The sequence below is a fragment of the Oreochromis niloticus genome, linkage group LG7, assembly GCF_001858045.2.
Source record: "Oreochromis niloticus isolate F11D_XX linkage group LG7, O_niloticus_UMD_NMBU, whole genome shotgun sequence".
In the NCBI taxonomy this organism is placed as follows: Eukaryota; Metazoa; Chordata; class Actinopteri; order Cichliformes; family Cichlidae; genus Oreochromis; species Oreochromis niloticus.
Window position 1 is genome coordinate 55,622,538 of NC_031972.2, and position 12,860 is coordinate 55,635,397.

The 12,860-nt window shown below is 38.9% G+C and overlaps 1 protein-coding gene across 8 annotated transcripts in view; it reads right to left on the bottom strand.

Annotated features, from left to right (window-relative positions):
• Positions 1-12,860, bottom strand: part of shank3a (SH3 and multiple ankyrin repeat domains 3a) — a 219,970-nt gene that overhangs the window by 18,791 nt on the left and 188,319 nt on the right. For all 8 annotated transcript variants that reach the window (XM_019361525.2, XM_025908705.1, XM_025908703.1 and 5 more), the window contains 4 exons: positions 4,825-4,900; positions 2,354-2,436; positions 1,096-1,220; positions 713-848 (listed from right to left, as the gene is read on the bottom strand). In XM_019361525.2, coding sequence (XP_019217070.1) covers positions 713-848; positions 1,096-1,220; positions 2,354-2,436; positions 4,825-4,900 — 420 coding nt within the window. The remainder of the gene's footprint in view (positions 1-712; positions 849-1,095; positions 1,221-2,353; positions 2,437-4,824; positions 4,901-12,860) is intronic.

A 12,860-nucleotide genomic window follows, 5' to 3' on the forward strand; every position in this document is an offset into this window, starting at 1 on the left:
CTCTACCATGCATAAAAGCACACACACAGACGGACACGCTGCAGTGTACACAATTCTGAGGTCATTGTGCCAGGACTGTGTGGGAGCTGAGTAATCTGAGCTGTGGTTGACATGGAAACTACATGAATTTACAGCAGGGAAATGTGGTAGAAATTACCCAGACAATACACACATATCTCCCTCTGTACACAAAAATCAACATATATGTCTCCATTACCTGATAAAATTAATTTACAAATAACAAACATCGCGATAGGAGCTTCACATACCACATAAAATATCTCGAAGGGCAATCTAATGTAATCAAGCCATGTAGAATATGTTGTAAATTTATGAATAAGCTTAAAAATCTGTCCATTGTTTCATTAATGATCTAGATTTATCTGAGCCAATTCAGTGTACAAAGCTACAACTCCCCCATGCTCTCAACTCTTGATCCCAAAACAATAAGAGCAAAAATTTTTACATGTCCACTTTATTCTCCAACTGAAAGGAACAGATGAAAGCATTTGTCCTTGATACATACCCAAGACTTAACAGAATTGTTTCAAGCGACCAAAACAGTTCCTGAGAATGCGTAAGGTCATGTTTTCTCACACATTCCAGCACAACTGATTAATTTACTAGTAATGTTTATTTATTTAAGAAAAGTACAATTTATAAAATGCATACTACTGTGTTATGATTTTGCTGAGTACAAATAAGTATGTACCTTTCTTGCGAACGACTTCCTCAGTCTCTGGTTTGCGAGTGACTGAAACCACCTTCATCAGCAGTCTGTTGCCCCCTTGCCGGATCAAGGATACCACCTGCTTATGGCCCACCTTCACTACATTCACCCCATTTACCTGAGAGAAAATACACCCACAAAGACAGAACAGGAAGCAAGAAATATACAACTTAGTTCCTGTTTTATTTTCATTTTTTGCTTTTATGCTGATCTTGTTAAAGCAGTATAGTCATTTACAAAGGGAAATTTACACGATTAAGCCACACATTTACTTTGCATTTTCATCTGGATCTATGGACATGTAGACCTCTTTCAGGAGTGAAATGTATACAAATCAAGATGAATAATGAGGCAATTTTAATCACCTCAATGAGGAAGTCCCCTGTCCTTAGACCGGCCCTCCAGGCCACTCCTTCCACGTCAACAGACTCCAGATACTGAAGGGCAGGGAACGCTGGGGTGGGAGTGAACTCCTCAATGGGCGTCTCAGCTGGGAAGAAATTGTTTTAAAAAGGTTTTACACCCACGTCGTCAAATAAAGAAATATTTATAGCTTCCTTTTGCTTCACCGGTAAGTTAGAACAGATCATGTATTACATGCTCCAAATGCTGCTTTATTTTCCTCTCAGGCAATAATTGCAACAATAATTAAAATTTCTCTTAACCAATTTATTTAATGAACACATTAGCACTGAGTTTAGTTCTGCTCGGTGACTAAATTCATCTGAATAACACTAAGAAGGAATACTGCTGCATCTAAACAGTATTACTGAAGCTTATAGTTCCATACAAACATAATTATTATTGCATGACTAAAAAGCAGACATGCAATACTTAAGAATACTTCGTAAAGTGAGCGGGCTTTCATATACTCCATTTAATGTTGGAGTGAATCCAGTTAAATCACTGACACATGAGAGTTCTCAGAGGACCACTAAGTGAACTGCAGTGTGTGTGTTTAAGGGTAGTGAGGAGTAAAAGACCGACTGAAAGAGAGAGACGGGCGAGCCAAGACCCACGGTGGTGAGTGATGGAGCAGTAAAGCACACTCAGACTCCCGGCAAGGTGTCTGAAATGGGTTACCATGGTAACCATGCCGAGCAGGGAGGGAGCTGGCACGTGCGTGAGTAAAACGAATTTGCGGTGATGGAGATGAGTAGAGAGCCGATTTTGGTTAAAGTGCAGAAGGTATGATAATGTTTTGAGAGGATAATGAACAGGAAGGATGTGAAGGAGGTGGAGGAGAGCGAAGAGGAACAAAAACAAGAAGAGACAAAGAGGAGAGAGGAGGAGAGAGAGAGAGAGATGAGTGTTTCTCTACTAAAACTCAACGCCATGTGCAGGGAACAGATGGGACAGCTAGATGACAGCTCAGCCAAGGATGACACCACCAAAGGGGCCACATGCACTCGCACAAACACATACCCAGAAACCTGAGTGCAACTGAGTACACAAGCTGAGTGTTGACCAAACCTGGTTGTGTTGTTGACTCACAAGGTAACAATACTGACTGAGCCGTGGTCAGTGACTCAGATCAACAAGCTACTTCTCAGACCAAAACACTCGCACACCTTGAAAACCTTGTGAATGGCACTGGCGTGTATTTGTATGTGCATCGCTCACCTTTGGCTCCCCGCAGGACAAAGCCAAACCCCTCATTTTCTTTCTTCTGTAAAATAGCATTCTTCTCCTCTATGATATAGTCACTGTGAAGAGAGGAGCAGGGGGATAGCAGGTATGAATCCAACATCCTCCTCACACGGACACAAAGAGAGAGGGGCGAGAGAAAGGGCAGGGGAGTAAAGCGGGTCAGTCGGTGGGAGTTGAGAAGAGGGAGGAGGTGGAGGTGGAGGCACACACACACACACACATACACGCACACGGGCACATACGTGTACATGTACTTCCTCTCTCAATCAAGTTAAAAGCCAAGCAAGACACCACAGCTCAGGTTTCCCAGGTGCTGTACTAGCATTTTAAGAAAGAAAGCAAGACACAAACACACACACACACACACACACACACACACACACACACACACACACACACACACAAACAAGTAGAAAGACTGAGAACATGAAAAAGTGCGCCACAGAATGAGCAGGTGAGAGAAAGTCCTCATGATTGAAGTATCTATGGGATAAAACCTAAGAGTGAATCAATCTTCTAGCTGATCCTTCAGATGAGACTGCAGCTGAGGAGTGTGTTGAGGGACTTTGTGAAAGAAACTGACAGAGTTGGCTCAGATGTAATATTGTGGCTTGACTAATGACAGTGGAAACAGTAAGTGAGCAGTTCATAACTGTCTGATTTTTCTGAGTGTTCAGTGGTGAAGGCAGGTAGGCGGTGTTAAGCTGAGGTGCTCATGCATATGTTTTTAAAGCCTGTGAGCAGAAAGTAGAGTTAGTAAAGCAGCAAAGCAAATATCTGCAGTATGGCTTGTTGTATTGAGGATTAAGTCTAAATTTCCAATGCCCAAAGATGTGAAATGAAGGAAGGGAGTTAACTAAAAGATATTTTAATCATGCCTTATGATAAACGGTAACATAAAATTTTTAATAGAAAGGAAAATTGAAGAAAGGTGGACTGAATAATGCAATATTCCTTAACTCAAATCTAATAAATCTAATAAATGTTCCATTCTTTTAACAGCACAGACTGAGGGGGACTGCTCACACTTTACACCCTGAACGCCTTTACAAAATCTATTAGTTTTGCAGAATTTTGAAAGTTTCAGTACTATCATTCATCTTTCCTGACAGAAGATGCAGATATAGAAAGGGCTGTGGTTCAGGTTGCAACTCAGTGGGTGGCTGCAGAGTCATTAGCTTAGTTACACTCCACTTTCTCAGACTTACCCAGAGCTCCTGCTGCTGGAGCCAGGAGAACCATAACAAACCTTTCTGCAGGAAGGAGGTCAAAGGTTTGGTTTCATAAAGAGATATGAAACCACTTATGCACTAATTATTATGCACAGAAAACTGAGTTGGTTAAGCATCACTAAGATACTTTGTTTCAGTCCAAACCCTTTTATCCACTATGCTTTCATCTCTGCTCTATGACACAAAATACTGCATTAATGCAATGTGCTTGCTGTCCTTGTTCAAAACCTCTACCCGCCTACATAACTCGATAAAGAAAAAAGACTGACTTTTCACATATCAACGGTAAATGTTTCCTCAAAATAGACCTGTCCTTTGACATTTGCAATTCTAATATTCTGCAGACAATAGCTTGGATGAAGAAACTCAAGTATAACTCAAGTGTGCGTCCTTTGTGTGCAACTGGTACTTTACTTACTTCAAGGAACTTTAATTTGTACTTTAAAGCCTCTGAACAGAAACAGAACTATGTTTAGTTATAGTTAGCACCCATTCTAAAACAAAAACGTATATGCAGACTATCACAGCTTCACAGCTTTAGTAATGGTAACTCAAAAAGTCTGTGGCTGTGGAAACAGAAGCGACACTTAATTTGACTAAAACCTAGATTGCAAGAAGCTGACATTTTATGAAAGGCAAAGGAAGCAGGTAGAAACAATGCTCGTGCAGACCAGCTCTGTGTCTCTAACCGATAAACTGTGGCATTAGCATGAGAATTTGCATAACAACAAAATGCTCAGCTAGTACATCTAATTTGGAAGAGAGGGATCACTCACACTCTGTACATAATAAATGTCATCTTGAGATATGAACAGGATAACAAAACTTGAAAAAGAATAAAAGATAAAAAAAAACAAACTTTGATGAGATTATGAAGAAATTCAAGTGAATCAAAAATGATGAATGTGAAGACAGCCACAAATGTGTGTTTACCATGCATGGTGAACACCCTTACATACAGACAGTATAAGAGAGTTATGTAATGTCATTTGTGTGCATTTTAGAATCAGAACTGTGTGCACTAGCAGCATCACGCCTTTAGATGGCAGCACCTCTACAGCACAACACGCTCGCTTTTTTAAATGAACTTCACTGACCCTGTTAAGACAAGGAAACTGTGTGTGATATGACCAACAGTACAGTGCAATGAGCAGTATAATATACACTACTACACAATGCTGTAGGATGCTAGCTCAGAGCTAGAGGCTGTACCTGTATGAGGTGAAGTTGTCGTAAGATCCCACAGTGTAGTGTCTGAACAGTCTCTTAGTGCGGTCCTCCCGTGTCTCTGTAAAATAGATTTAAAGGATTGGTTGAGTCATATACTTTTGGATGCTATAAAAACATATATCGGAGATAACTGATCGACCTACAAGGTCATACAAACCATTAAACACTTACATCATCAAACTGCCTAAATTATTACTATCATTTAATAACAGATGTTCAAGTGAAGTGTATTGTCTTAAAAGCAAAGTCAGCCACATTGCCAGTGTATACAGATCTCCGTAAATATGCTGAAATTAAAAATATCCCAATAATGCTTTACTTGAACATGTTTTAGGAAGTACACAATTGATTTTTTAAATTAGCTTTAGTCCAGCTAATGACTTTATACAAATCCACAAGATTCCAAAAATGTCAAGGCTGTGTCTGCCCCAGTTCTTGGCATGTTAGTATAAAAATGTCAGTAATAATCTAATTCGGTGAGCACAGAGAGGAATTAAGCTACCACAGAGAAGCAATTATCATTAACATGCTTCATTTATCATAACCTACCAGAGTATAATTGTTCTATGGTAATTTTTTGCTTTTGAAACAGTGAAGTAATTGCCTAATTCTGCCCTCAAAGTGTTTCTTTTAAAGGCAAACGTGTTTGATTAGACGCTCATTGAATACTGTGTGTGTATGCACTGTGTGCATGTGGTTTCTGTCACTATGTGTGATTTTATCCTATAGGAATGCTGATGCCCTCTTTCTATCCCAATAATACACAGCACAATACATCTCCACTAAACAGCAGATCTGCTGACTAAACACTGCACGGCACACACAAGCTCTTAATTGGACGAGGCTGTGAAAGCAAGAGCCGCCGTGGTGTTGATGTGAGACACACAGCATGTTCCTATGATTCTGCTTGGCAAACTTGGTCGCATGCCTGCCTCCTGTAACTTTACTTTCCAATACAGGCAAACAAAAGAAGATGTTTAAGATAACCTGTATATGTGAAAAGGAAAAAGAAGACAAGCAAAGAACAAAAATGGAAAGAGGTCAAAGTGAGTGAGCAGTCTTGAACTGGCTGGCATCTCCAGATCCACTTTATCCTGTCAATCTGATTCACTGTGTGAGTGACCGACTGTCAGCTGAGAACAACTCGAAGCTCTGATAAGTGCATCCACTGACACTTGGTGACACGACAAAAGGGCAAAAAATGAAAAGGGATTTAGCAGCAGTTAACTTTAACCTCTTAGCCACTGTTTTTACTCTCTGACCTTCCTCTTCATTTTTTATATCTGCGTTTTCACAATTATCTTGTTTGACTGAACATGGCTGTTTTTCATAATTAAGGAGCTGTGCTCTATGAATCTGAACCACTCTGAATCTTACAGATTGTTTCAGCATGATTCCAACTGCGTGGCTTTCTTCATCCTTTGTATGTTAGAATGATTGTTAATTTGAATGTCTTTTTCAGTTCAGGTGAGACATTAAATTAAATAAATTCTCTGAATTCTCTGACACCAAATAAAAAATCCCAGTCAACTTAAAATGTATAGAGTTCAAAATATCCAACTAAAATACAATTACTGTGCAGTGTACATCTATCAATTAAAGTAAAGGGAAAAGAAGGGTGAGTTGGTATTTTCTTTAGGTTAGAAGGTTACTCTACATCCGGTCTGGGGAGGAAAGACATGGCATTTTGTTAGCACAGCCTGTCAAAGGTAAGTCGTAATGAAAAAAGAGGTGATATTTGGGGAGAAAGTCATAGATGAGTCAGGACGTGTCTTCTCCCACACCTTCAGAGGCTTTCTTTTAGGGCTAGACTCAGCTTTCATGCACATATACACGTACCGGTTCAATATGAATAAGAGTTATGGCTAATGACAGAATTTCATGTATCTTAGGTTCTGTATTTAAATATTAAGCGACCACATGATTCGCCTACACACTTATTCACAAGGGGTCAACACAGCAGGTAGCTCTGCATGCTTGATTGGGTAGATTTTTGTGCCAGATGCCCTTCCTGAGACAAATTCCTTAGGAGTTGCATCTACTCCTGGAATTGAAGCAAGGAGTGTCTGTTTGTTTATTTGTGTGTGTGCGCGTGTGCGTGTGCGTGTGTGTGTATATATAAAAAGTAGGTTGCACTTTGGCCAGATTAGGAAACAGGTCCATGGTCATGGCAAAAAATTAAGGCTGTGATGAATAAAAAGAGGACCAAGAATGGACCCTTGTTGAACACCCAAAATAATTACAACATGACCATGAAACAATGATCGACATCAATACAAGCTATGTCTACAGAAAACACAGCATAATATTAATGACTATCAAGGGCTTCAATAATGACGTAATCGAAATCCTGATTGCTCAACGTGTAACAATATTAGACATTACATTTTTGTGATGGTAAACCTTTTTAGACTTACAGATTTGATGAATTTTATCTGATGGATAAGCCAGCAGGGAAGTGATTAACTTGCAATGGATCTAAAATGTAAATTATTTTCATCCAGTGGTCATCAATGTCGTACGCAAAAGCTGCTCCAGCTAGGCACTTGTTTGTTTAGTTATGGTTTAGTTAAGAAGACTGCATTTGTTTGTTTGAATAGTGCTTGAAAGCAACTGATGCAGCATTTGTATTTCTGTTTCTACAAGAGTGTGTGCATCTAAGTTTGTGTGTGTATGTGTGTTCGTGTACCATGTGATACGAGATGCGGTCCAGAAGTGTGAAATGCAACTTATTCATCACAACTGTCATGTAGAGCCCAGGAGCATCTAAAGGCAGGGCCCTGATAGCAGAGATAACCTCCAATATACTTCCATCTATCACACACTCATACACACAAAAGCAGAAAACAAAAGATGAGACACAGGGGTCCACTGTAAACAAAAAGCTATTATCATTTTTATTATGTATTGAATCTATACTATATTTATACGTATAGATTCATTTCAATATTAAATCTATATGTAGAGACTCAATTGCTCGGTAAGGCAAATACCTTATTAGCCAATCCAACAGCAGCACCTCAGTGCATTTAGGCATGCTGACATGGTCAAGACAACCTGCTCTGACCAATTCTAACCTGTTTTAGTTGTAACCAAACATCATAGAAAGTAAATGTGATTTCAGTTAATTTTAAATGTGGATTGGTTATTGGTGCCAGATGGGCTACTGGGATTTTTCCCACGCAACCATCTCTAGGGTTTACAAAGACTGGTCTGAAAACAAGAAAATACCCGGTGAGCGACAGTTCTCTGGGCGAAAATGGCCAGACTGCTTTGAGCTAATAGGAAGGCAACAGTGACTCAAACAACCACTTGTTACAACCAGTGTTTGCAGAAGAACAGCTCTAAATGCACAAAATATTAAATCTTGAAGCAGATGGGCTACAGCAACAGGAGACCACACCAGGTGCCACTCCTGTCAGCTGAGAAAAGGAAACCAAGGCTACAATTCACACTGTCTCATTAAAATGGGAAAATAGACGATTAGAAAAATGTTGCCTGGTCTAATGAGTCTCGATTAGATGGGCAACATTAAGATGATAGGGTCAGAATTTGGGTTAAACAACATGAAAACGTGGATACATCCTGCCTTATATCATCAGTTCAGGTTGGTGGTAATGGTGGTATAATGGTGTCGGGGTATTTTCTTTGAGCCCCTTAGTACCGATTGAGCATAATTACACTCCACAGTCTACCTTAGTATTGTTGCTGACCATATCCATCCCTTTATGGCTACAGTATACCCATCTTTTGATGGCTGTGTCACAAAACTCAAATAATCTCCATCTGGTTTTGTTAACATAAAAGTACGTTGAATGCACTACTTTCTCTCTCTTCTCTCTCTCTCTCAAGACAAATGTGGTCTAAATCAGAGAGACCTCTGAATGCTTTTTTAATAACAGAGATATAGAGAGACAAGGACATTTTCAGTAGAACAACGTGTTGGTTTCAAACCAAATTCTACTTTTTGGAGATATCATTGAAATTCAAGTGAAACATCTAGTTCCCCAAAAAAACTGTAACGTCATAGTATTAAAAAAAACAAAGAAAAAGAAATAGAGGAAGGTCATTTCCCTTTGAGAACAATAAAAAACACCTGTGAGTGCACACTGGTACTTGACCTCTGAATGCTTTTTAATAAAAGTGATATCAAAAGAGAGGGACATTTTCATTAGAACAATGTTCAACATCTGGTAGCAGAAACACATTTTGCCTTAATTGCCTCTTGAATAAAACAACGTGTGCAAAATTAAATGGTAAAATTTGGCTAAAGTCAAAGTTCCTTTTGATTTGCCCAGTGGATAGAGATTCATCTGATCTCTGTCACAAACTGAAATGACTTCTTGAACTTGCTTCAAAAAGTTTATGGGAAAAACAAAAACAGAAGGTTTGAGAAGTACTGTAGTACTAGTCCTGTTTAGCTTTCAAGCTTTTCACCTTAATAATAACAATAACCACACTGAATGAAATCAAATGTTGTCTTAATGCGTACCTTGGAACCAACGTAAAGTTGAACCATCAACTCTAACAGGACTAATATAGTCTAACGTTCTAGGACAGTAAAATCCAAAGTGCCTACAGGCTGCACTGTTTGATAAAGTCTTCTTCTGACATATGCTCTGTTAAAATATCCTGTTAGTGAAGTCATCTTGGTACAGTAATACAATAAGGTAAGATTTATTAAATCACTTTCAAAAAAACATAACTAATCAGGGTAAAAGTTGGTAATAGCACTTCTACCCTATAATTTGAGCAGAAATATAGATGTTTTTACTTTGTTATCACAAATATATGAAGGGTGGTATTGACTGAAAGGGTTTTTTTGTGTGTGTTATGAGTGATCATCCGTTGAGATGAAAGCATATTTTACACATCAAGCGATAAGTCACGCTTTCTGTAACACTGTTAACATGCTGCATCTTTCCCACTTCTCTATTCTGGACAGACTGCAACACCTTTGCTGTCCTTGTCTGAAGGACGCCAGAGTCCCATCACACATACACGTGGACTCACACACACACACACACACACACACACACACACACACACACACACACACAGTGTCCACGCTGAATGGGAATTAACCTATGCTGTTTTAATACTGATAAGAGCTGCACACAAACATTCAAACACATCCACACAAACACACACACTTATCAACTAAGCCCCATTGACTTTTTAATTCTTCCCTGCCACTCTCCCACTCATGTCTACTCTCCTCTTTCTGTCTCCTCATAATTTTGCGTCTTAACCTCTTAAACCTGTTGTACAGGAGACTATCCAGAAGTCATAGAAAAACAGGGTTTAAAATAAAAAAAATGTTTAAAAAAGAGTTGTGAGGAGATGCTTGTGGAAATCTCATTCTCTTTTGTGCTGTCACACAATGTGCCTGTCACTGCACAGATCCAACAGGGAGTTGCTGGAGCATGCAGGTGGATACAAGGCTAACTGTCCTCAGTATAGTGGACAGGCCAATGTCTTCATTTTCTTTTTCGCTCTTCAACTTGTGTCACGATTCCTTAGTGCTATGCCATCTTCAGTAAGAGTTTTGAAAGAAAGGTGAACGCTTTTATTCTTCATGGAGTGAAATTAGTCACGGTCAATATACAGCAGTGTGGAAAAGAGGAAGGAAAAGAAAACACAGCATAAAAGAGAGGCTGGAAGTGGACGCTGTGCCAGTTTAATCTTAATCTGCTATGTACATATAAGGGATACACATAAACACTGCTCAAGGTTAGAACTCCAGGGTAGTATTCAAAATGAGAAGTGACACAACTCTCACTGTTTAATGTTGTTTACTGTTGACTTGACCTTGTGAGAGCGACAAATTACAGCTAATAGCTTCATTATTTTATAGTCCATCAGAAGCGCTGCAAATATACTAACGCTACGAACAAAAATCAGCTCTCTTTGAGTTTAATTCAAACTGAACATTACATTTCTGTTTCTTCATGTGAAGCACTCAAGTGGTGAAACAGATGGTGGCTTTTATTTCTAAGATACCAAAGCAAAGAGTGTATTTTGGCACGAAACCCGGTTTGTGCCACTGACAGCCAGTCATCAAACAAAGAAAAGAAAAGAGAAATCCAACAAACGAAACAAACAACAAAACTTTTCATCAGGACAGGAATGATCCTCAAGTATCATTTTAATGCATCACAAATTTAATATAGCTGTTTTGTTTGAGCCTAGCATAAAGAGACAGGCAAGTCGCTTTTTATGAGCTGTACAGTGTTAAACCAGCTGTGCTCTTATTAGTGATGTGAGTTGCAGGTGCCAAACACTTTGCGCTAAAGCCAGGGTCCAGCATAATGTTATGATGCAAACAATTTTTCACACTTGTAAGAGGATATGTCACAGAACAAAGAAACACAAGTTGTGTTTTGTTTATCAATGAATGAGCACTGTTATAATTTTGTTACAGTGATGACGTTTTCATGTTAGCTGACTAATATAAAGCCTGAGACTTTCAGACACCAACAGTACTGCAGGATTCGTTCCCTTAGATTTTTTCGGTGTAGTCTTCGGTTTCCTTTAAAAGCCAGTTAAAAACATATCTTTTTAAATTAATGCTATATAAATAACGTTTTATTTACTTACTGTACTGTGGTCAAGCAGAGAGTGGTATTGTGGAAATTTAACTTATGCATGGGAAGGAAGTGAGGTGAAACATCAAAACTTGATGATAACCTCAGACATTAGCTGCAGTTGACAGATTAGATATTTTTTTAATACTCAGCATCAGTTTGCTACAAATATGTACTTCACATAGGATTTCTGTCTTCGCCATGGTACAGTATATGCTAGAACATGTAGATGTGGGCCTACGAAGCTCTGCAGAGCACCTATGGTCTACTGAGGCATGCTAGATGGGTGTCTGAAATAGTACAATAGTAAAAAAATGCAAATAGAGAGTGTGGCCAGAGGCAGTTTATGAACACACACTCAACAGTCTTTGTTTAGCATGGACAGTCACAGTCTAACAACGTGCTTTAATAAGAATTCGACAATGGCATTGAAATACCAATGATTCATTAGGGAGAAAGACAGATGAGAACAAATGATGGCAACACTATAGGAAAAGAGTTCATCATCAAGTATCCAGTGAAGCTTTTGACCATTTTGTTGAGTTCTTGCGAGTCAAAATGCCACATCTGCTGTCGCTTACTTCAATGAGAAGAGCGAGCCGTTTGAATATTTGATCATCATGACATAAATAATAAACAACAGCAACAAAAACAACAGGAGTCTAAAAATAGAAATAGAAAACAAATATCTGATAATAAAAAAGGCTTTACCACTTTTGGAAGAAAGCAGGTCTGCAATGAGGAGAAGACTGACAGCAAGAACAAAGGAAAATTTGACAAATATAAAATTCTTTAATAATGACAGTGAGTGACAACTGGAAAACTTTTAATTAGTTATTTTTGCTAAATTTCTAAAATTGTTAACTAACAAATAGTCTGATACCCTGAAAATTGAACTTTTTTCCTGCTCTGTAGTCACATTTAAATGTGTAGCGTAGTGAACATCCTCTTCTAAAAATGGAAGCAGTAGTACGCTAGCAGACACCATCCTTTTTTCTACTACATTACTCCGTATGCTCACATTGGAAGTTTCTCACATTTGCAAAAAGGGGCTATTTTAGGCTTGAAAAGACATCATTTTATCATTACATCCACTGTGACTACAACTGAGCCCTCCGCTAAGCGTGTTTACATCTAAACGGTGCTCAGTGCAATGAAACTTACCCCAGAAAAGGTCATAATACGGGGAGTTGCTTTGCTCTGTCTTCACAACTGTGACAACTCCATCTATCCTGCTACACAGCACAGGCAAATCTGACACCATGATTGGACAACAGTCCATTTTTCAATTCCACCTTTCAGCCTCGCTAAGACCTGAACAAGAAGGTTGTCTCTCCACTCTGTCATTTGAATCCCAGAGACAAGCTGAACTCCCTCTCATCTTCTCATCTTCACCTTGAGGCGATTAAAAGCAATCCTGAAACATCCATT